Source organism: Bombina bombina, chromosome 2 (genome assembly GCF_027579735.1).
Source record: "Bombina bombina isolate aBomBom1 chromosome 2, aBomBom1.pri, whole genome shotgun sequence".
Taxonomy (NCBI): domain Eukaryota; kingdom Metazoa; phylum Chordata; class Amphibia; order Anura; family Bombinatoridae; genus Bombina; species Bombina bombina.
Window position 1 is genome coordinate 1,417,180,966 of NC_069500.1, and position 23,194 is coordinate 1,417,204,159.

Genomic DNA, 23,194 nt, shown 5'->3' on the forward strand with positions numbered 1-23,194 from the left:
CCAGGGTACAATTTACTGATTCTACCTTACAGATATTGCATAGTAGTTGGGCACCAGGGTACAGTTTACTGATTCTGCCTTACAGATATTACATAGTAGCTGGGCACCAGGGTACAGTTTACTGATTCTGCCTTACAGATATTACATAGTAGTTGGGCACCAGGGTACAGTTCACTGATTCTGCCTTACAGATATTACATAGTAGCTGGGCACCAGGGTACAGTTTACTGATTCTGCCTTACAGATATTACATAGTAGTTGGGCACCAGGGTACAGTTTACTGATTCTGCCTTACAGATATTACATAGTAGCTGGGCACCAGGGTACAGTTTACTGATTCTGCCTTACAGATGTTACATAGTAGCTGGGCACCAGGGCACTGTTTACTGATTCTGCCTTACAGATATTACATAGTAGCTGGGCACCAGGATACTGATTCTGCCTTACAGATATTACATAGTAGCTGGGCACCAGGGTACTGATTCTGCCTTACAGATATTACATAGTAGTTGGGCACCAGGATACTGTTTACTGATTCTGCCTTACAGATGTTACATAGTAGCTGGGCACCAGGGTACAGTTTACTGATTCTGCCTTACAGATATTACATAGTAGCTGGGCACCAGGATACTGATTCTGCCTTACAGATATTACATAGTAGCTGGGCACCAGGATACTGATTCTGCCTTACAGATATTACATAGTAGTTGGGCACCAGGATACTGTTTACTGATTCTGCCTTACAGATGTTACATAGTAGCTGGGCACCAGGATACTGTTTACTGATTCTGCCTTACAGATGTTACATAGTAGCTGGGCACCAGGATACTGTTTACTGATTCTGCCTTACAGATGTTACATAGTAGCTGGGCACCAGGGTACTGTTTACTGATTCTGCCTTACAGATGTTACATAGTAGCTGGGTACCAGGGTAAAGTTTACTGATTCTGCCTTACAGATGTTACATAGTAGCTGGGCACCAGGATACTGTTTACTGATTCTGCCTTACAGATGTTACATAGTAGCTGGGCACCAGGATACAGTTTACTGATTCTGCCTTACAGATATTACATAGTAGCTGGGCACCAGGGCACTGTTTACTGATTCTGTCTTACAGATATTACATAGTAGCTGGGCACCAGGATACAGTTTACTGATTCTGCCTTACAGATGTTACATAGTAGCTGGGCACCAGGATACTGTTTACTGATTCTGCCTTACAGATATTACATAGTAGCTGGGTACCAGGGTAAAGTTTACTGATTCTGCCTTACAGATATTACATAGTAGCTGGGCACCAGGGTACAGTTTACTGATTCTGCCTTACAGATATTACATAGTAGCTGGGCACCAGGGCACTGTTTACTGATTCTGCCTTACAGATATTACATAGTAGTTGGGCACCAGGGTACTGTTAACTGATTCTGCCTTACAGATATTACATAGTAGCTGGGCACCAGGGTACAGTTTACTGATTCTGCCTTACAGATATTACATAGTAGCTGGGCAACAGTGTACTGTTTACTGATTCTGCCTTACAGATGTTACATAGTAGCTGGGCACCAGGGTACTGTTTACTGATTCTGCCTTACAGATGTTACATAGTAGCTGGGCACCAGGGCACTGTTTACTGATTCTGCCTTACAGATGTTACATAGTAGCTGGGCACCAGGGTACTGTTTACTGATTCTGCCTTACAGATATTACATAGTAGTTGGGCACCAGGGTACTGTTTACTGATTCTGCCTTACAGATGTTACATAGTAGTTGGGCACCAGGGTACAGTTTGCTGATTCTGCCTTACAGATGTTACATAGTAGCTGGGCACCAGGGTACTGATTCTGCCTTACAGATGTTACATAGTAGCTGGGCACCAGGGTACTGTTTACTGATTCTGCCTTACAGATATTACATAGTAGTTGGGCACCAGGGTACAGTTTACTGATTCTGCCTTACAGATATTACATAGTAGCTGGGCACCAGGGTACAGTTTACTGATTCTGCCTTACAGATGTTACATAGTAGCTGGGCAACAGGGTACTGTTTACTGATTCTGCCTTACAGATATTACATAGTAGTTGGGCACCAGGGTACAGTTTACTGATTCTGCCTTACAGATGTTACATAGTAGCTGGGCACCAGGGTACTGCTTACTGATTCTGCCTTACAGATATTACATAGTAGCTGGGCACCAGGGTACAGTTTACTGATTCTGCCTTACAGATATTACATAGTAGCTGGGCACCAGGGTACAGTTTACTGATTCTGTCTTACAGATATTACATAGTAGCTGGGCACCAGGGTACAGTTTACTGATTCTGCCTTACAGATATTACATAGTAGCTGGGTACCAGGGTACTGTTTACTGATTCTGCCTTACAGATGTTACATAGTAGCTGGGCACCAGGGTACAGTTTACTGATTCTGCCTGATGTTACATAGTAGCTGGGCACCAGGGTACAGTTTACTGATTCTTCCTTGCAGATATTACATAGTAGTTAGGCACCAGGGTACATTTTACTGATTCTGCCTTACAGATATTACATAGTAGCTGGGTACCAGGGTACAGTTTACTGATCCTGCCTTACAGATATTGCATAGTAGTTGGGTACCAGGGTACAGTTTACTGATTCTGCCTTACAGATATTGCATAGTAGTTGGGCACCAGGGTACAGTTTACTGATTCAGCCTTACAGATATTACATAGTAGTTAGGCACCAGGGTACAGTTTACTGATTCTGCCTTACAGATATTACATAGTAGCTGGGTACCAGGGTACAGTTTACTGATTCTGCCTTACAGATATTACATAGTAGTTGGGCACCAGGGTACAGTTTACTGATTCTGCCTTACATATATTGCATAGTAGTTAGGCACCAGGGTACTGTTTACTGGTTCTGCCTTACAGATATTACATAGTAGTTGGGCACCAGGGTACAGTTTACTGATTCTGCCTTACAGATGTTACATAGTAGCTGGGCACCAGGGTACTGATTCTGCCTTACAGATGTTACATAGTAGCTGGGCACCAGGGTACTGTTTACTGATTCTGCCTTACAGATATTACATAGTAGTTGGGCACCAGGGTACAGTTTACTGATTCTGCCTTACAGATATTACATAGTAGCTGGGCACCAGGGTACAGTTTACTGATTCTGCCTTACAGATGTTACATAGTAGCTGGGCACCAGGGTACTGTTTACTGATTCTGCCTTACAGATATTACATAGTAGTTGGGCACCAGGGTACAGTTTACTGATTCTGCCTTACAGATGTTACATAGTAGCTGGGCACCAGGGTACTGTTTACTGATTCTGCCTTACAGATATTACATAGTAGCTGGGCACCAGGGTACAGTTTACTGATTCTGCCTTACAGATATTACATAGTAGCTGGGCACCAGGGTACAGTTTACTGATTCTGCCTTACAGATATTACATAGTAGCTGGGCACCAGGGTACAGTTTACTGATTCTGCCTTACAGATATTACATAGTAGCTGGGTACCAGGGTACTGTTTACTGATTCTGCCTTACAGATGTTACATAGTAGCTGGGCACCAGGGTACAGTTTACTGATTCTGCCTTACAGATGTTACATAGTAGCTGGGCACCAGGGTACAGTTTACTGATTCTTCCTTGCAGATATTACATATTAGTTAGGCACCAGGGTACATTTTACTGATTCTGCCTTACAGATATTACATAGTAGCTGGGTACCAGGGTACAGTTTACTGATTCTGCCTTACAGATATTGCATAGTAGTTGGGTACCAGGGTACAGTTTACTGATTCTGCCTTACAGATATTGCATAGTAGTTGGGCACCAGGGTACAGTTTACTGATTCAGCCTTACAGATATTACATAGTAGTTAGGCACCAGGGTACAGTTTACTGATTCTGCCTTACAGATATTACATAGTAGCTGGGTACCAGGGTACAGTTTACTGATTCTGCCTTACAGATATTACATAGTAGTTGGGCACCAGGGTACAGTTTACTGATTCTGCCTTACAGATATTGCATAGTAGTTAGGCACCAGGGTACTGTTTACTGGTTCTGCCTTACAGATATTACATAGTAGTTGGGCACCAGGGTACAGTTTACTGATTCTGCCTTACAGATGTTACATAGTAGCTGGGCACCAGGGTACTGATTCTGCCTTACAGATGTTACATAGTAGCTGGGCACCAGGGTACTGTTTACTTATTCGGCCTTACAGATATTACATAGTAGTTGGGCACCAGGGTACAGTTTACTGATTCTGCCTTACAGATATTACATAGTAGCTGGGCACCAGGGTACAGTTTACTGATTCTGCCTTACAGATGTTACATAGTAGCTGGGCACCAGGGTACTGTTTACTGATTCTGCCTTACAGATATTACATAGTAGTTGGGCACCAGGGTACAGTTTACTGATTCTGCCTTACAGATGTTACATAGTAGCTGGGCACCAGGGTACTGTTTACTGATTCTGCCTTACAGATATTACATAGTAGCTGGGCACCAGGGTACAGTTTACTGATTCTGCCTTACAGATATTACATAGTAGCTGGGCACCAGGGTACAGTTTACTGATTCTGTCTTACAGATATTACATAGTAGCTGGGCACCAGGGTACAGTTTACTGATTCTGCCTTACAGATATTACATAGTAGCTCGGTACCAGGGTACTGTTTACTGATTCTGCCTTACAGATGTTACATAGTAGCTGGGCACCAGGGTACAGTTTACTGATTCTGCCTTACAGATGTTACATAGTAGCTGGGCACCAGGGTACCGTTTACTGATTCTTCCTTGCAGATATTACATAGTAGCTGGGTACCAGGGTACAGTTTACTGATTCTGCCTTACAGATATTACATAGTAGTTGGGTACCAGGGTACAGTTTACTGATTCTGCCTTACAGATATTGCATAGTAGTTGGGCACCAGGGTACAGTTTACTGATTCAGCCTTACAGATATTACATAGTAGTTGGGCACCAGGGTACAGTTTACTGATTCTGCCTTACAGATATTGCATAGTAGTTGGGCACCAGGGTACAGTTTACTGATTCTGCCTTACAGATATTGCATAGTAGTTGGGCACCAGGGTACAGTTTACTGATTCTGCCTTACAGATATTGCATAGTAGTTGGGCACCAGGGTACAGTTTACTGATTCTGCCTTACAAATATTACATAGTAGCTGGGCACCAGGGTACAGTTTACTGATTCTGCCTTACAGATATTACATAGTAGTTGGGCACCAGGGTACAGTTTACTGATTCTGCCTTACAGATATTACATAGTAGCTGGGCACCAGGGTACAATTTACTGATTCTACCTTACAGATATTGCATAGTAGTTGGGCACCAGGGTACAGTTTACTGATTCTGCCTTACAGATATTACATAGTAGCTGGGCACCAGGGTACAGTTTACTGATTCTGCCTTACAGATATTACATAGTAGTTGGGCACCAGGGTACAGTTCACTGATTCTGCCTTACAGATATTACATAGTAGCTGGGCACCAGGGTACAGTTTACTGATTCTGCCTTACAGATATTACATAGTAGTTGGGCACCAGGGTACAGTTTACTGATTCTGCCTTACAGATATTACATAGTAGCTGGGCACCAGGGTACAGTTTACTGATTCTGCCTTACAGATGTTACATAGTAGCTGGGCACCAGGGCACTGTTTACTGATTCTGCCTTACAGATATTACATAGTAGCTGGGCACCAGGATACTGATTCTGCCTTACAGATATTACATAGTAGCTGGGCACCAGGGTACTGATTCTGCCTTACAGATATTACATAGTAGTTGGGCACCAGGATACTGTTTACTGATTCTGCCTTACAGATGTTACATAGTATCTGGGCACCAGGGTACAGTTTACTGATTCTGCCTTACAGATATTACATAGTAGCTGGGCACCAGGATACTGATTCGGCCTTACAGATATTACATAGTAGCTGGGCACCAGGATACTGATTCTGCCTTACAGATATTACATAGTAGTTGGGCACCAGGATACTGTTTACTGATTCTGCCTTACAGATGTTACATAGTAGCTGGGCACCAGGATACTGTTTACTGATTCTGCCTTACAGATGTTACATAGTAGCTGGGCACCAGGATACTGTTTACTGATTCTGCCTTACAGATGTTACATAGTAGCTGGGCACCAGGGTACTGTTTACTGATTCTGCCTTACAGATGTTACATAGTAGCTGGGTACCAGGGTAAAGTTTACTGATTCTGCCTTACAGATGTTACATAGTAGCTGGGCACCAGGATACTGTTTACTGATTCTGCCTTACAGATGTTACATAGTAGCTGGGCACCAGGATACAGTTTACTGATTCTGCCTTACAGATATTACATAGTAGCTGGGCACCAGGGCACTGTTTACTGATTCTGTCTTACAGATATTACATAGTAGCTGGGCACCAGGATACAGTTTACTGATTCTGCCTTACAGATGTTACATAGTAGCTGGGCACCAGGATACTGTTTACTGATTCTGCCTTACAGATATTACATAGTAGCTGGGTACCAGGGTAAAGTTTACTGATTCTGCCTTACAGATATTACATAGTAGCTGGGCACCAGGGTACAGTTTACTGATTCTGCCTTACAGATATTACATAGTAGCTGGGCACCAGGGCACTGTTTACTGATTCTGCCTTACAGATATTACATAGTAGTTGGGCACCAGGGTACTGTTAACTGATTCTGCCTTACAGATATTACATAGTAGCTGGGCACCAGGGTACAGTTTACTGATTCTGCCTTACAGATATTACATAGTAGCTGGGCAACAGTGTACTGTTTACTGATTCTGCCTTACAGATATTACATAGTAGCTGGGCACCAGGGTACAGTTTACTGATTCTGCCTTACAGATATTACATAGTAGCTGGGCACCAGGGCACTGTTTACTGATTCTGCCTTACAGATATTACATAGTAGTTGGGCACCAGGGTACTGTTAACTGATTCTGCCTTACAGATATTACATAGTAGCTGGGCACCAGGGTACAGTTTACTGATTCTGCCTTACAGATATTACATAGTAGCTGGGCAACAGTGTACAGTTTACTGATTCTGCCTTACAGATGTTACATAGTAGCTGGGCACCAGGGTACTGTTTACTGATTCCGCCTTACAGATGTTACATAGTAGCTGGGCACCAGGGTACTGTTTACTGATTCTGCCTTACAGATATTACATAGTAGCTGGGCACCAGGGTACAGTTTACTGATTCTGCCTTACAGATGTTACATAGTAGCTGGGCACCAGGGCACTGTTTACTGATTCTGCCTTACAGATGTTACATAGTAGCTGGGCACCAGGGTACTGTTTACTGATTCTGCCTTACAGATATTACATAGTAGTTGGGCACCAGGGTACTGTTTACTGATTCTGCCTTACAGATGTTACATAGTAGTTGGGCACCAGGGTACAGTTTGCCGATTCTGCCTTACAGATGTTACATAGTAGCTGGGCACCAGGGTACTGATTCTGCCTTACAGATGTTACATAGTAGCTGGGCACCAGGGTACTGTTTACTGATTCTGCCTTACAGATATTACATAGTAGTTGGGCACCAGGGTACAGTTTACTGATTCTGCCTTACAGATATTACATAGTAGCTGGGCACCAGGGTACAGTTTACTGATTCTGCCTTACAGATGTTACATAGTAGCTGGGCACCAGGGTACTGTTTACTGATTCTGCCTTACAGATATTACATAGTAGTTGGGCACCAGGGTACAGTTTACTGATTCTGCCTTACAGATGTTACATAGTAGCTGGGCACCAGGGTACTGTTTACTGATTCTGCCTTACAGATATTACATAGTAGCTGGGCACCAGGGTACAGTTTACTGATTCTGCCTTACAGATATTACATAGTAGCTGGGCACCAGGGTACAGTTTACTGATTCTGTCTTACAGATATTACATAGTAGCTGGGCACCAGGGTACAGTTTACTGATTCTGCCTTACAGATATTACATAGTAGCTGGGTACCAGGGTACTGTTTACTGATTCTGCCTTACAGATGTTACATAGTAGCTGGGCACCAGGGTACAGTTTACTGATTCTGCCTGATGTTACATAGTAGCTGGGCACCAGGGTACAGTTTACTGATTCTTCCTTGCAGATATTACATAGTAGTTAGGCACCAGGGTACATTTTACTGATTCTGCCTTACAGATATTACATAGTAGCTGGGTACCAGGGTACAGTTTACTGATCCTGCCTTACAGATATTGCATAGTAGTTGGGTACCAGGGTACAGTTTACTGATTCTGCCTTACAGATATTGCATAGTAGTTGGGCACCAGGGTACAGTTTACTGATTCAGCCTTACAGATATTACATAGTAGTTAGGCACCAGGGTACAGTTTACTGATTCTGCCTTACAGATATTACATAGTAGCTGGGTACCAGGGTACAGTTTACTGATTCTGCCTTACAGATATTACATAGTAGTTGGGCACCAGGGTACAGTTTACTGATTCTGCCTTACATATATTGCATAGTAGTTAGGCACCAGGGTACTGTTTACTGGTTCTGCCTTACAGATATTACATAGTAGTTGGGCACCAGGGTACAGTTTACTGATTCTGCCTTACAGATGTTACATAGTAGCTGGGCACCAGGGTACTGATTCTGCCTTACAGATGTTACATAGCAGCTGGGCACCAGGGTACTGTTTACTGATTCTGCCTTACAGATATTACATAGTAGTTGGGCACCAGGGTACAGTTTACTGATTCTGCCTTACAGATATTACATAGTAGCTGGGCACCAGGGTACAGTTTACTGATTCTGCCTTACAGATGTTACATAGTAGCTGGGCACCAGGGTACTGTTTACTGATTCTGCCTTACAGATATTACATAGTAGTTGGGCACCAGGGTACAGTTTACTGATTCTGCCTTACAGATGTTACATAGTAGCTGGGCACCAGGGTACTGTTTACTGATTCTGCCTTACAGATATTACATAGTAGCTGGGCACCAGGGTACAGTTTACTGATTCTGCCTTACAGATATTACATAGTAGCTGGGCACCAGGGTACAGTTTACTGATTCTGTCTTACAGATATTACATAGTAGCTGGGCACCAGGGTACAGTTTACTGATTCTTCCTTGCAGATATTACATATTAGTTAGGCACCAGGGTACATTTTACTGATTCTGCCTTACAGATATTACATAGTAGCTGGGTACCAGGGTACAGTTTACTGATTCTGCCTTACAGATATTGCATAGTAGTTGGGTACCAGGGTACAGTTTACTGATTCTGCCTTACAGATATTGCATAGTAGTTGGGCACCAGGGTACAGTTTACTGATTCAGCCTTACAGATATTACATAGTAGTTAGGCACCAGGGTACAGTTTACTGATTCTGCCTTACAGATATTACATAGTAGCTGGGTACCAGGGTACAGTTTACTGATTCTGCCTTACAGATATTACATAGTAGTTGGGCACCAGGGTACAGTTTACTGATTCTGCCTTACAGATATTGCATAGTAGTTAGGCACCAGGGTAGTGTTTACTGGTTCTGCCTTACAGATATTACATAGTAGTTGGGCACCAGGGTACAGTTTACTGATTCTGCCTTACAGATGTTACATAGTAGCTGGGCACCAGGGTACTGATTCTGCCTTACAGATGTTACATAGTAGCTGGGCACCAGGGTACTGTTTACTTATTCGGCCTTACAGATATTACATAGTAGTTGGGCACCAGGGTACAGTTTACTGATTCTGCCTTACAGATATTACATAGTAGCTGGGCACCAGGGTACAGTTTACTGATTCTGCCTTACAGATGTTACATAGTAGCTGGGCACCAGGGTACTGTTTACTGATTCTGCCTTACAGATATTACATAGTAGTTGGGCACCAGGGTACAGTTTACTGATTCTGCCTTACAGATATTACATAGTAGCTGGGCACCAGGGTACTGTTTACTGATTCTGCCTTACAGATATTACATAGTAGCTGGGCACCAGGGTACAGTTTACTGATTCTGCCTTACAGATATTACATAGTAGCTGGGCACCAGGGTACAGTTTACTGATTCTGTCTTACAGATATTACATAGTAGCTGGGCACCAGGGTACAGTTTACTGATTCTGCCTTACAGATATTACATAGTAGCTGGGTACCAGGGTACTGTTTACTGATTCTGCCTTACAGATGTTACATAGTAGCTGGGCACCAGGGTACAGTTTACTGATTCTGCCTTACAGATGTTACATGGTAGCTGGGCACCAGGGTACAGTTTACTGATTCTTCCTTGCAGATATTACATAGTAGCTGGGTACCAGGGTACAGTTTACTGATTCTGCCTTACAGATATTACATAGTAGTTGGGTACCAGGGTACAGTTTACTGATTCTGCCTTACAGATATTGCATAGTAGTTGGGCACCAGGGTACAGTTTACTGATTCAGCCTTACAGATATTACATAGTAGTTGGGCACCAGGGTACAGTTTACTGATTCTGCCTTACAGATATTGCATAGTAGTTGGGCACCAGGGTACAGTTTACTGATTCTGCCTTACAGATATTGCATAGTAGTTGGGCACCAGGGTACAGTTTACTGATTCTGCCTTACAGATATTGCATAGTAGTTGGGCACCAGGGTACAGTTTACTGATTCTGCCTTCCAAATATTACATAGTAGCTGGGCACCAGGGTACAGTTTACTGATTCTGCCTTACAGATATTACATAGTAGTTGGGCACCAGGGTACAGTTTACTGATTCTGCCTTACAGATATTACATAGTAGCTGGGCACCAGGGTACAATTTACTGATTCTACCTTACAGATATTGCATAGTAGTTGGGCACCAGGGTACAGTTTACTGATTCTGCCTTACAGATATTACATAGTAGCTGGGCACCAGGGTACAGTTTACTGATTCTGCCTTACAGATATTACATAGTAGTTGGGCACCAGGGTACAGTTCACTGATTCTGCCTTACAGATATTACATAGTAGCTGGGCACCAGGGTACAGTTTACTGATTCTGCCTTACAGATATTACATAGTAGTTGGGCACCAGGGTACAGTTTACTGATTCTGCCTTACAGATATTACATAGTAGCTGGGCACCAGGGTACAGTTTACTGATTCTGCCTTACAGATGTTACATAGTAGCTGGGCACCAGGGCACTGTTTACTGATTCTGCCTTACATATATTACATAGTAGCTGGGTACCAGGGTACACTTTACTGATTCTGCCTTAAAGATATTACATAGTAGCTGGGCACCAGGGTACAGTTTACTGATTCTGCCTTACAGATATTACATAGTAGTTGGGCACCAGGGTACAATTTACTGATTCTGCCTTACAGATGTTACATAGTAGCTGGGCACCAGGGTACTGTTTACTGATTCTGCCTTACAGATGTTACATAGTAGCTGGGCACCAGGATACTGATTCTGCCTTACAGATGTTACATAGTAGCTGGGCACCAGGGTACTGTTTACTGATTCTGCCTTACAGATGTTACATAGTAGCTGGACACCAGGGTACAGTTTACTGATTCTGCCTTACAGATATTACATAGTAGCTGGGCACCAGGGTACAGTTTACTGATTCTGTCTTACAGATATTACATAGTAGCTGGGCACCAGGGTACAGTTTACTGATTCTGCCTTACAGATGTTACATAGTAGCTGGGCACCAGGGTACTGATTCTGCCTTACAGATGTTACATAGTAGCTGGGCACCAGGGTACTGTTTACTGATTCTGCCTTACAGATATTACATAGTAGTTGGGCACCAGGGTACAGTTTACTGATTCTGCCTTACAGATATTACATAGTAGCTGGGCACCAGGGTACAGTTTACTGATTCTGCCTTACAGATGTTACATAGTAGCTGGGCACCAGGGTACTGTTTACTGATTCTGCCTTACAGATATTACATAGTAGTTGGGCACCAGGGTACAGTTTACTGATTCTGCCTTACAGATGTTACATAGTAGCTGGGCACCAGGGTACTGTTTACTGATTCTGCCTTACAGATATTACATAGTAGCTGGGCACCAGGGTACAGTTTACTGATTCTGCCTTACAGATATTACATAGTAGCTGGGCACCAGGGTACAGTTTACTGATTCTGTCTTACAGATATTACATAGTAGCTGGGCACCAGGGTACAGTTTACTGATTCTGCCTTACAGATATTACATAGTAGCTGGGTACCAGGGTACTGTTTACTGATTCTGCCTTACAGATGTTACATAGTAGCTGGGCACCAGGGTACAGTTTACTGATTCTGCCTTACAGATGTTACATAGTAGCTGGGCACCAGGGTACAGTTTACTGATTCTTCCTTGCAGATATTACATAGTAGTTAGGCACCAGGGTACATTTTACTGATTCTGCCTTACAGATATTACATAGTAGCTGGGTACCAGGGTACAGTTTACTGATTCTGCCTTACAGATATTGCATAGTAGTTGGGTACCAGGGTACAGTTTACTGATTCTGCCTTACAGATATTGCATAGTAGTTGGGCACCAGGGTACAGTTTACTGATTCAGCCTTACAGATATTACATAGTAGTTGCGCACCAGGGTACAGTTTACTGATTCTGCCTTACAGATATTGCATAGTAGTTGGGCACCAGGGTACAGTTTACTGATTCTGCCTTACAGATATTGCATAGTAGTTGGGCACCAGGGTACAGTTTACTGATTCTGCCTTACAGATATTGCATAGTAGTTGGGCACCAGGGTACAGTTTACTGATTCTGCCTTACAGATATTACATAGTAGCTGGGCACCAGGGTACAGTTTACTGATTCTGCCTTACAGATATTACATAGTAGTTGGGCACCAGGGTACAGTTTACTGATTCTGCCTTACAGATATTACATAGTAGCTGGGCACCAGGGTACAATTTACTGATTCTACCTTACAGATATTGCATAGTAGTTGGGCACCAGGGTACAGTTTACTGATTCTGCCTTACAGATATTACATAGTAGCTGGGCACCAGGGTACAGTTTACTGATTCTGCCTTACAGATATTACATAGTAGTTGGGCACCAGGGTACAGTTCACTGATTCTGCCTTACAGATATTACATAGTAGCTGGGCACCAGGGTACAGTTTACTGATTCTGCCTTACAGATATTACATAGTAGTTGGGCACCAGGGTACAGTTTACTGATTCTGCCTTACAGATATTACATAGTAGCTGGGCACCAGGGTACAGTTTACTGATTCTGCCTTACAGATGTTACATAGTAGCTGGGCACCAGGGCACTGTTTACTGATTCTGCCTTACATATATTACATAGTAGCTGGGTACCAGGGTACACTTTACTGATTCTGCCTTAAAGATATTACATAGTAGCTGGGCACCAGGGTACAGTTTACTGATTCTGCCTTACAGATATTACATAGTAGTTGGGCACCAGGGTACAATTTACTGATTCTGCCTTACAGATGTTACATAGTAGCTGGGCACCAGGATACTGATTCTGCCTTACAGATGTTACATAGTAGCTGGGCACCAGGATACTGATTCTGCCTTACAGATGTTACATAGTAGCTGGGCACCAGGGTACTGTTTACTGATTCTGCCTTACAGATGTTACATAGTAGCTGGACACCAGGGTACAGTTTACTGATTCTGCCTTACAGATATTACATAGTAGCTGGGCACCAGGGTACAGTTTACTGATTCTGTCTTACAGATATTACATAGTAGCTGGGCACCAGGGTACAGTTTACTGATTCTGCCTTACAGATATTACATAGTAGCTGGGTACCAGGGTACTGTTTACTGATTCTGCCTTACAGATGTTACATAGTAGCTGGGCACCAGGGTACAGTTTACTGATTCTGCCTTACAGATGTTACATAGTAGCTGGGCACCAGGGTACAGTTTACTGATTCTTCCTTGCAGATATTACATAGTAGTTAGGCACCAGGGTACATTTTACTGATTCTGCCTTACAGATATTACATAGTAGCTGGGTACCAGGGTACAGTTTACTGATTCTGCCTTACAGATATTGCATAGTAGTTGGGTACCAGGGTACAGTTTACTGATTCTGCCTTACAGATATTGCATAGTAGTTGGGCACCAGGGTACAGTTTACTGATTCAGCCTTACAGATATTACATAGTAGTTGGGCACCAGGGTACAGTTTACTGATTCTGCCTTACAGATATTGCATAGTAGTTGGGCACCAGGGTACAGTTTACTGATTCTGCCTTACAGATATTGCATAGTAGTTGGGCACCAGGGTACAGTTTACTGATTCTGCCTTACAGATATTGCATAGTAGTTGGGCACCAGGGTACAGTTTACTGATTCTGCCTTACAAATATTACATAGTAGCTGGGCACCAGGGTACAGTTTACTGATTCTGCCTTACAGATATTACATAGTAGTTGGGCACCAGGGTACAGTTTACTGATTCTGCCTTACAGATATTACATAGTAGCTGGGCACCAGGGTACAATTTACTGATTCTACCTTACAGATATTGCATAGTAGTTGGGCACCAGGGTACAGTTTACTGATTCTGCCTTACAGATATTACATAGTAGCTGGGCACCAGGGTACAGTTTACTGATTCTGCCTTACAGATATTACATATTAGTTGGGCACCAGGGTACAGTTTACTGATTCTGCCTTACAGATATTACATAGTAGCTGGGCACCAGGGTACAGTTTACTGATTCTGCCTTACAGATATTACATAGTAGTTGGGCACCAGGGTACAGTTTACTGATTCTGCCTTACAGATATTACATAGTAGCTGGGCACCAGGGTACAGTTTACTGATTCTGCCTTACAGATGTTACATAGTAGCTGGGCACCAGGGCACTGTTTACTGATTCTGCCTTACATATATTACATAGTAGCTGGGTACCAGGGTACACTTTACTGATTCTGCCTTAAAGATATTACATAGTAGCTGGGCACCAGGGTACAGTTTACTGATTCTGCCTTACAGATATTACATAGTAGTTGGGCACCAGGGTACAATTTACTGATTCTGCCTTACAGATGTTACATAGTAGCTGGGCACCAGGGTACTGTTTACTGATTCTGCCTTACAGATGTTACATAGTAGCTGGGCACCAGGATACTGATTCTGCCTTACAGATGTTACATAGTAGCTGGGCACCAGGGTACTGTTTACTGATTCTGCCTTACAGATGTTACATAGTAGCTGGACACCAGGGTACTGTTTACTGATTCTGCCTTACAGATGTTACATAGTAGCTGGGCACCAGGGTACTGTTTACTGATTCTGCCTTACAGATGTTACATAGTAGCTAGACACCAGGGTACTGTTTACTGATTCTGCCTTACAGATGTTACATAGTAGCTGGGCACCAGGGTACTGTTTACTGATTCTGCCTTACAGATGTTACATAGTAGCTGGGCACCAGGGTACTGTTTACTGATTCTGCCTTACAGATGTTACATAGTAGCTGGGCACCAGGATACTGATTCTGCCTTACAGATGTTACATAGTAGCTGGGCACCAGGGTACTGTTTACTGATTCTGCCTTACAGATGTTACATAGTAGCTGGGCACCAGGGTACTGTTTACTGATTCTGCCTTACAGATGTTACATAGTAGCTGGGCACCAGGATACTGATTCTGCCTTACAGATGTTACATAGTAGCTGGGCACCAGGGTACTGTTTACTGATTCTGCCTTACAGATGTTACATAGTAGCTGGACACCAGGGTACTGTTTACTGATTCTGCCTTACAGATGTTGCATAGTAGCTGGGCACCAGGGTACTGTTTACTGATTCTGCCTTACAGATGTTACATAGTAGCTGGGCACCAGGATACTGTTTACTGATTCTGCCTTACAGATGTTACATAGTACCTGGGCACCAGGATACTGTTTACTGATTCTGCCTTACAGATGTTACATAGTAGCTGGGCACCAGGGTACTGTTTACTGATTCTGCCTTACAGATATTACATAGTAGCTGGGCACCGGGATACTGATTCTGCCTTACAGATGTTACATAGTAGCTGGGCACCAGGGTACTGTTTGCTGATTCTGCCTTACAGATGTTACATAGTAGCTGGGCACCAGGATACTGTTTACTGATTCTGCCTTACAGATGTTACATAGTAGCTGGGCACCAGGGTACTGTTTACTGATTCTGCCTTACAGATGTTACATAGTAGCTGGGCACCAGGATACTGATTCTGCCTTACAGATGTTACATGGTAGCTGGGCACTAGGATACTGATTCTGCCTTACAGATATTACATAGTAGCTGGGCACCAGGGTACTGTTTACTGTTTCTGCCTTACAGATGTTACATAGTAGCTGGGCACCAGGATACTGTTTACTGATTCTGCCTTACAGATGTTACATAGTAGCTGGGCACCAGGGTACTGTTTACTGATTCTGCCTTACAGATGTTACATAGTAGCTGGGCACCAGGGTACTGTTTACTGATTCTGCCTTACAGATATTACATAGTAGCTGGGCACCAGGATACTGATTCTGCCTTACAGATGTTACATAGTAGCTGGGCACCAGGGTACTGTTTGCTGATTCTGCCTTACAGATGTTACATAGTAGCTGGGCACCAGGATACTGTTTACTGATTCTGCCTTACAGATGTTACATAGTAGCTGGGCACCAGGATACTGTTTACTGATTCTGCCTTACAGATGTTACATAGTAGCTGGGCACCAGGATACTGATTCTGCCTTACAGATGTTACATAGTAGCTGGGCACCAGGGTACTGTTTACTGATTCTGCCTTACAGATGTTACATAGTAGCTGGGCACCAGGATACTGATTCTGCCTTACAGATGTTACATAGTAGCTGGGCACCAGGATACTGATTCTGCCTTACAGATATTACATAGTAGCTGGGTACCAGGGTAAAGTTTACTGATTCTGCCTTACAGATATTACATAGTAGCTGGGCACCAGGGTACAGTTTACTGATTCTGCCTTACAGATGTTACATAGTAGCTGGGCACCAGGGTACAGTTTACTGATTCTGCCTTACAGATGTTACATAGTAGCTGGGCACCAGGATACTGATTCTGCCTTACAGATGTTACATAGTAGCTGGGCACCAGGGTACAGTTTACTGATTCTGCCTTACAGATGTTACATAGTAGCTGGGCACCAGGATACTGATTCTGCCTTACAGATATTACATAGTAGTTGGGCACCAGGGTACAGTTTACTGATTCGGCCTTACAGATATTACATAGTAGCTGGGCATCAGGGTACAGTTTACTGATTCTGCCTTACAGATATTACATAGTAGCTGGGCACCAGGGTACTGTTTACTGATTCTGCCTTACAGATATTACATAGTAGCTGGGCACCAGGGTACTGTTTACTGATTCTGCCTTACAGATATTACATAGTAGTTGGGCACCAGGGTACAGTTTACTGATTCTGCCTTACAGATATTACATAGTAGCTGGGCACCAGGGTACAGTTTACTGATTCTGCCTTACAGATATTACATAGTAGCTGGGCATCAGGGTACAGTTTACTGATTCTGCCTTACAGATATTACATAGTAGCTGGGCACCAGGGTACTGTTTACTGATTCTGCCTTACAGATATTACATAGTAGCTGGGCACCAGGGTACTGTTTACTGATTCTGCCTTACAGATGTTACATAGTAGCTGGGAATCGAGCCAGTCCCTAGCAATTATATGACAATGCCACATGATCCAGGACTGATTGGTGTTCTGTATTTGGAAGAGCAGCATTTACAGTACACGTCAGCAATTTAACTTTAAAAAATGTTAAGTAAAAGCTGTTTAAATTTCAATTAAAACTAAGTCTCATTGGTTTATAAACACAACATCCTCTACTATTGGGGGATAAGGAAATGCCTAGGCAGGTGCCAAATACCACAGTGATTTATTTAGGGTAAGAAAATTAGTTTTAAAAAAATGAATAAATAAATGTGCCTTCTTTTATATGACTTAAAGGGATATGAAACCCTTTAATGATTCAGATTCAAATAGAGCACTTCTATTACCAAGTTTTCTTTGTTCTTTTGGTATCTTTTGTTGAACAGCATTGACGTATGTTTAGACAGCTGGCTCATTTCTGGAGCACTATATAGCAGCAGTTTTGCAAGAATGTTATTCATTTGCAAGCGCACTAGAGGGCAGCACTATTTCCTGTCATGTAGTGCTCCAGATGCCTACCTGGGTATCTTTTCAGCTCAGAATAGCATGGGAACAAAGCAAATTAGATAATAGAAGTAAATTGGAAACTTTTTAAAATGTTCTGCTCTGTCTGAGTCACATAGTAGTTGACTACAACATCAGGCAATATTTGTAATGTTCTCAGGCATCTGAGGGGTTATTGCTAACCAAGGGTGGAACTACCATTGGTGCAGCAGGTGCAGTGGCACTAGGGCCCAAGCACTGGGGGGGCCAATAACAGCCGAACGTGTGCAGAATGTGTACAAGCCTAATGCAGCGAGCCTTTTATTAGTGCAAGTAGCAGGTCTACCTATCCTCAAAATCATTATACAGAGCAGAATGTATTTTATTACTTCCTTGGGGGACCCCAATAAAATCTTGCACCAGGGCCCTCTGTTGAGTAGGTCTGCTACTGCTGCTAACCCTTTGTGGTAGTTTGCTCATTACTGAAATGCTGTGGATATTATAACTGATCTGCTGTTCCGAGCAGTAAAGCTGATCCAGGTTGTAGCATAAAAACACTAATCACCTTCTAGCTGATGATACGTTTAGGAGAATCATCTTCAGAGATTAAGTGCAGGATCCCTGCAGCAATAATGATTTATTCCTCATGTAAACACTTGAGTTTTGTACTTGTTGGTAATTTTACCGCAATGGAAATATTATGGCTGCCAAAGTGTAGAGCTTTCAGCAGATCTCTGTGTGTTATTGTGTTTGCCAATCTCTAGGCTACGAAAGTTTCAGTTAATCAACAGCATCTCAGACATTAAAGGTATAGTACAGTAAAAGCCAGTCATTCGTGATTCAGATAAAGCTAAACATCTAATTTACTGCTAAACAAATGTGCTTCATTCTTTTGGTATGCTTTGCTAAAGGAGCAGTAATACACTACTGGGAGCCAACTACAAGAGACAAATGAGTGCAGCTAGCTCCCAGTAGTGTAAGATATGTTTTCAATACAGGATGCCAAGAGAACACATTTGATAAAAGAAGTAAATTTAAAAGTGTCTTACAATGGCCTGCTCTATCCAAATCATGCAAGATTCATTTTGCCATTCCTATCCACTTAAATTACTGGAGCAAACAAATAAAAGAAGTAAAAGTTTAGAATTATATTGGGAATTGCATTTTGAGGGTAATACTGTTGTCTTTAACAAGCTTCATTGCACAGACTGACTGTTTCTTAGAATTATATTGGGAATTACATTGTGAGGGTAATACTGTTGTCTTTAACAAGCTTCATTGCACAGACTGACTGTTTCTTAGAATTATATTGATGCCGTTGTCCTCTCTCCTTACAGACACCTGCTGGCACCAGGGTACTCAGAAACACATTACACAGCAGACGGGAAGATGGTGACGGTTTCCCCCAATCACACGGTGAGTCTGACCCTGACACTGTCATTATGTGAGTGCATATTGTTATGCTAAGTCTCTGTGCTGTGTTACCATGACTGAAGTTCATGCACAGTGTTCTTCTGTGCTCAGTGCTACAGAATAAGGTGGAACTGTATAAATAAATGATAATAACAATATTTATAATAATTGTCAAATCCTTAGTGCTGGCTGGTGCAGAAGTTTTAGCATCATCTGTGTTGATAAGTATGAGACAACTTAAACACTATGCACACATGAAAGTAATTTCCAGGACACATTGCCCCATTGTTATCACACATGCGAGTGTCACCAGGTGTCATGCAGTATGATATAAGGGGCGGAGAATATGGTAGCCAATTACACAAGGTCATGCAGTGTGATATAAGGGGCGGAGAATATGGTAACCAATTACACAAGGTGATGCAGTGTGATATAGGGGGCGGATAATACTGTAACCAATTACACAAGGTCATGCAGTGTGATATAAGGGGCGGAGAATACTGTAACCAATTACACAAGGTAATGCAGTGTGATATAAGGGGCGGAGAATACTATAACCAATTACACAAGGTCATGCAGTGTGAGGGTAATAATGTAGATTAGATAGGGGGCAGAGAATACTATAACCAATTACACAAGGTCATGCAGTGTGAGGGTAATAATGTAGATTAGATAGGGGGCAGAGAATACTGTAACCAATTACACAAGGTCATGCAGTGTGAGGGTAATAATGCAGATTAGATAGGGGGCAGAGAATACTGTAAGCAATTACACAAGGTCATGCAGTGTGATATAAGGGGCGGAGAATACGGTAACCAATTACACAAGGTGATGCAGTGTGATTTAAGGGGCGGAGAATACTGTAACCAATTACACAAGGTCATGCAGTGTGATATAGGGGGTGGAGAATACTGTAACCAATTACACAAGGTCATGCAGTGTGATATAGGGGGTGGAGAATACTGTAACCAATTACACAAGGTCATGCAGTGTGATATAAGGGGCAGAGAATACTGTAACCAATTACACAAGGTCATGCAGTGTGATATAGGGGGTGGAGAATACTGTAACCAATTACACAAGGTCATGCAGTGTGATGTAGGGGGTGGAGAATACTGTAACCAATTACACAAGGTCATGCAGTGCGATATAAGGGGCGGAGAATACTATAACCAATTACAAGGGACCAAAATTCTTATTCCTGTGTATTAGGGGATTGGGAAACTTTATGGCTCAATTGTGAAAATCATTTGGCTAATTATAGGGAAATGAAGCTTTTATGATTCAGAGGGAAAACATTTATAAGACAAAATCCATTTATATCTATTACCAAATTTGCCTCCTCTGTTTAAACATATCTCCTTCACATGAGAGCATACTGAGGTAGTCTGAGGAACACATGTCTTGTGCACTATTTAGTGTTGCTAATATTTCGCCAAATGCTGCTACTATATAGTGCACAAGACACGCGCATGCTCATTGGATAGGAGCTGAGGTCCAACAAATGATAACAAGAGAGAGAGAGATGCAAATGTGTCTATAGAAATAACAAGAAAGGTTTTCTTACCGTTGTGTATTCTATCTGAGTAATGAAGGTTTTATTCTAACGTTCCATGTCCCTGTAATACTATTTTATACTGCAATTAGCAATTATATGTGACCAATACGGCCTTTTCTTCAAGATATATCTTTACTTATTGATCTATTTATTTTTGCATTTATAAGTATTATTGAGAATTTTGTCAGACAGAACACAAGAACCGCGTAATTAAAATCTACATTTAGTAGAGTAGATTCATTGTACAAGATATTATTAAGCAAATACAAACATAAAACAATGCACTCATCATGGCATCACGGTACCAAAACAATATGCAAATCTTACATACTTTTATTTCATGCAGAACAAGTGTTGGTGCAGTGTACAAGTACGTAAGAATAAAGCATAAATCCTTATACAAATAAATATTCATCCTCTGCCAACAGGGGGCCTCAGTATCCTGAAATCTTGTGTTTCCTATTAGTTGGCGCCTGTACATTGCTTTGGTTATTTTTCCATGTATCTATTTTTGTAGCAGGATTTACTTTTTCTTTGTATGCTCTTGTTCATTACATCACATTATTGTTCTATTAGTCACTAGCCATTTACATCACATTATTGTTCTATTAGTCACTAGCCATTTACATCACATTATTGTTCTATTAGTCACTAGCCATTTACATCACATTATTGTTCTATTAGTCACTAGCCATTTATATCACATTATTGTTCTATTAGTCACTAGCCATTTACATCACATTATTGTTCTATTAGTCACTAGCCATTTATATCACATTATTGTTCTATTAGTCACTAGCCATTTACATCACATTATTGTTCTATTAGTCACTAGCCATTTTCATCACATTATTGTTCTATTAGTCACTAGCCATTTACATCACATTATTGTTCTATTAGTCACTAGCCATTTACATCACATTATTGTTCTATTAGTCACTAGCCATTTACATCACATTATTGTTCTATTAGTCACTAGCCATTTATATCACATTATTGTTCTATTAGTCACTAGCTATTTACATCACATTATTGTTCTATTAGTCACTAGCCATTTATATCACATTATTGTTCTATTAGTCACTAGCCATTTACATCACATTATTGTTCTATTAGTCACTAGCCATTTACATCACATTATTGTTCTATTAGTCACTAGCCATTTATATCACATTATTGTTCTATTAGTCACTAGCCATTTACATCACATTATTGTTCTATTAGTCACTAGCCATTTATATCACATTATTGTTCTATTAGTCACTAGCCATTTATATCACATTATTGTTCTATTAGTCACTAGCCATTTATATCACATTATTGTTCTATTAGTCACTAGCCATTTACATCACATTATTGTTCTATTAGTCACTAGCCATTTACATCACATTATTGTTCTATTAGTCACTAGCCATTTACATCACATTATTGTTCTATTAGTCACTAGCCATTTATATCACATTATTGTTCTATTAGTCACTAGCCATTTATATCACATTATTGTTCTATTAGTCACTAGCCATTTATATCACATTATTGTTCTATTAGTCACTAGCCATTTATATCACATTATTGTTCTATTAGTCACTAGCCATTTATATCACATTATTGTTCTATTAGTCACTAGCCATTTACATCACATTATTGTTCTATTAGTCACTAGCCATTTACATCACATTATTGTTCTATTAGTCACTAGCCATTTATATCACATTATTGTTCTATTAGTCACTAGCCATTTATATCACATTATTGTTCTATTAGTCACTAGCCATTTACATCACATTATTGTTCTATTAGTCACTAGCCATTTATATCACATTATTGTTCTATTAGTCACTAGCCATTTATATTACATTATTGTTCTATTAGTCACTAGCCATTTATATCACATTATTGTTCTATTAGTCACTAGCCATTTATATCACATTATTGTTCTATTAGTCACTAGCCATTTACATCACATTATTGTTCTATTAGTCACTAGCCATTTATATTACATTATTGTTCTATTAGTCACTAGCCATTTATATCAC

General features: G+C 41.4%; 1 protein-coding gene across 1 annotated transcript in view; it reads left to right on the forward strand.

Moving 5' to 3' along the window:
* Positions 1-23,194, forward strand: part of LOC128650429 (disintegrin and metalloproteinase domain-containing protein 33) — a 371,794-nt gene that overhangs the window by 204,959 nt on the left and 143,641 nt on the right. Inside the window, exon 4 of the mRNA XM_053704369.1 lies at positions 19,525-19,603. Within this exon, the coding sequence (XP_053560344.1) occupies positions 19,525-19,603 (79 nt within the window). The remainder of the gene's footprint in view (positions 1-19,524; positions 19,604-23,194) is intronic.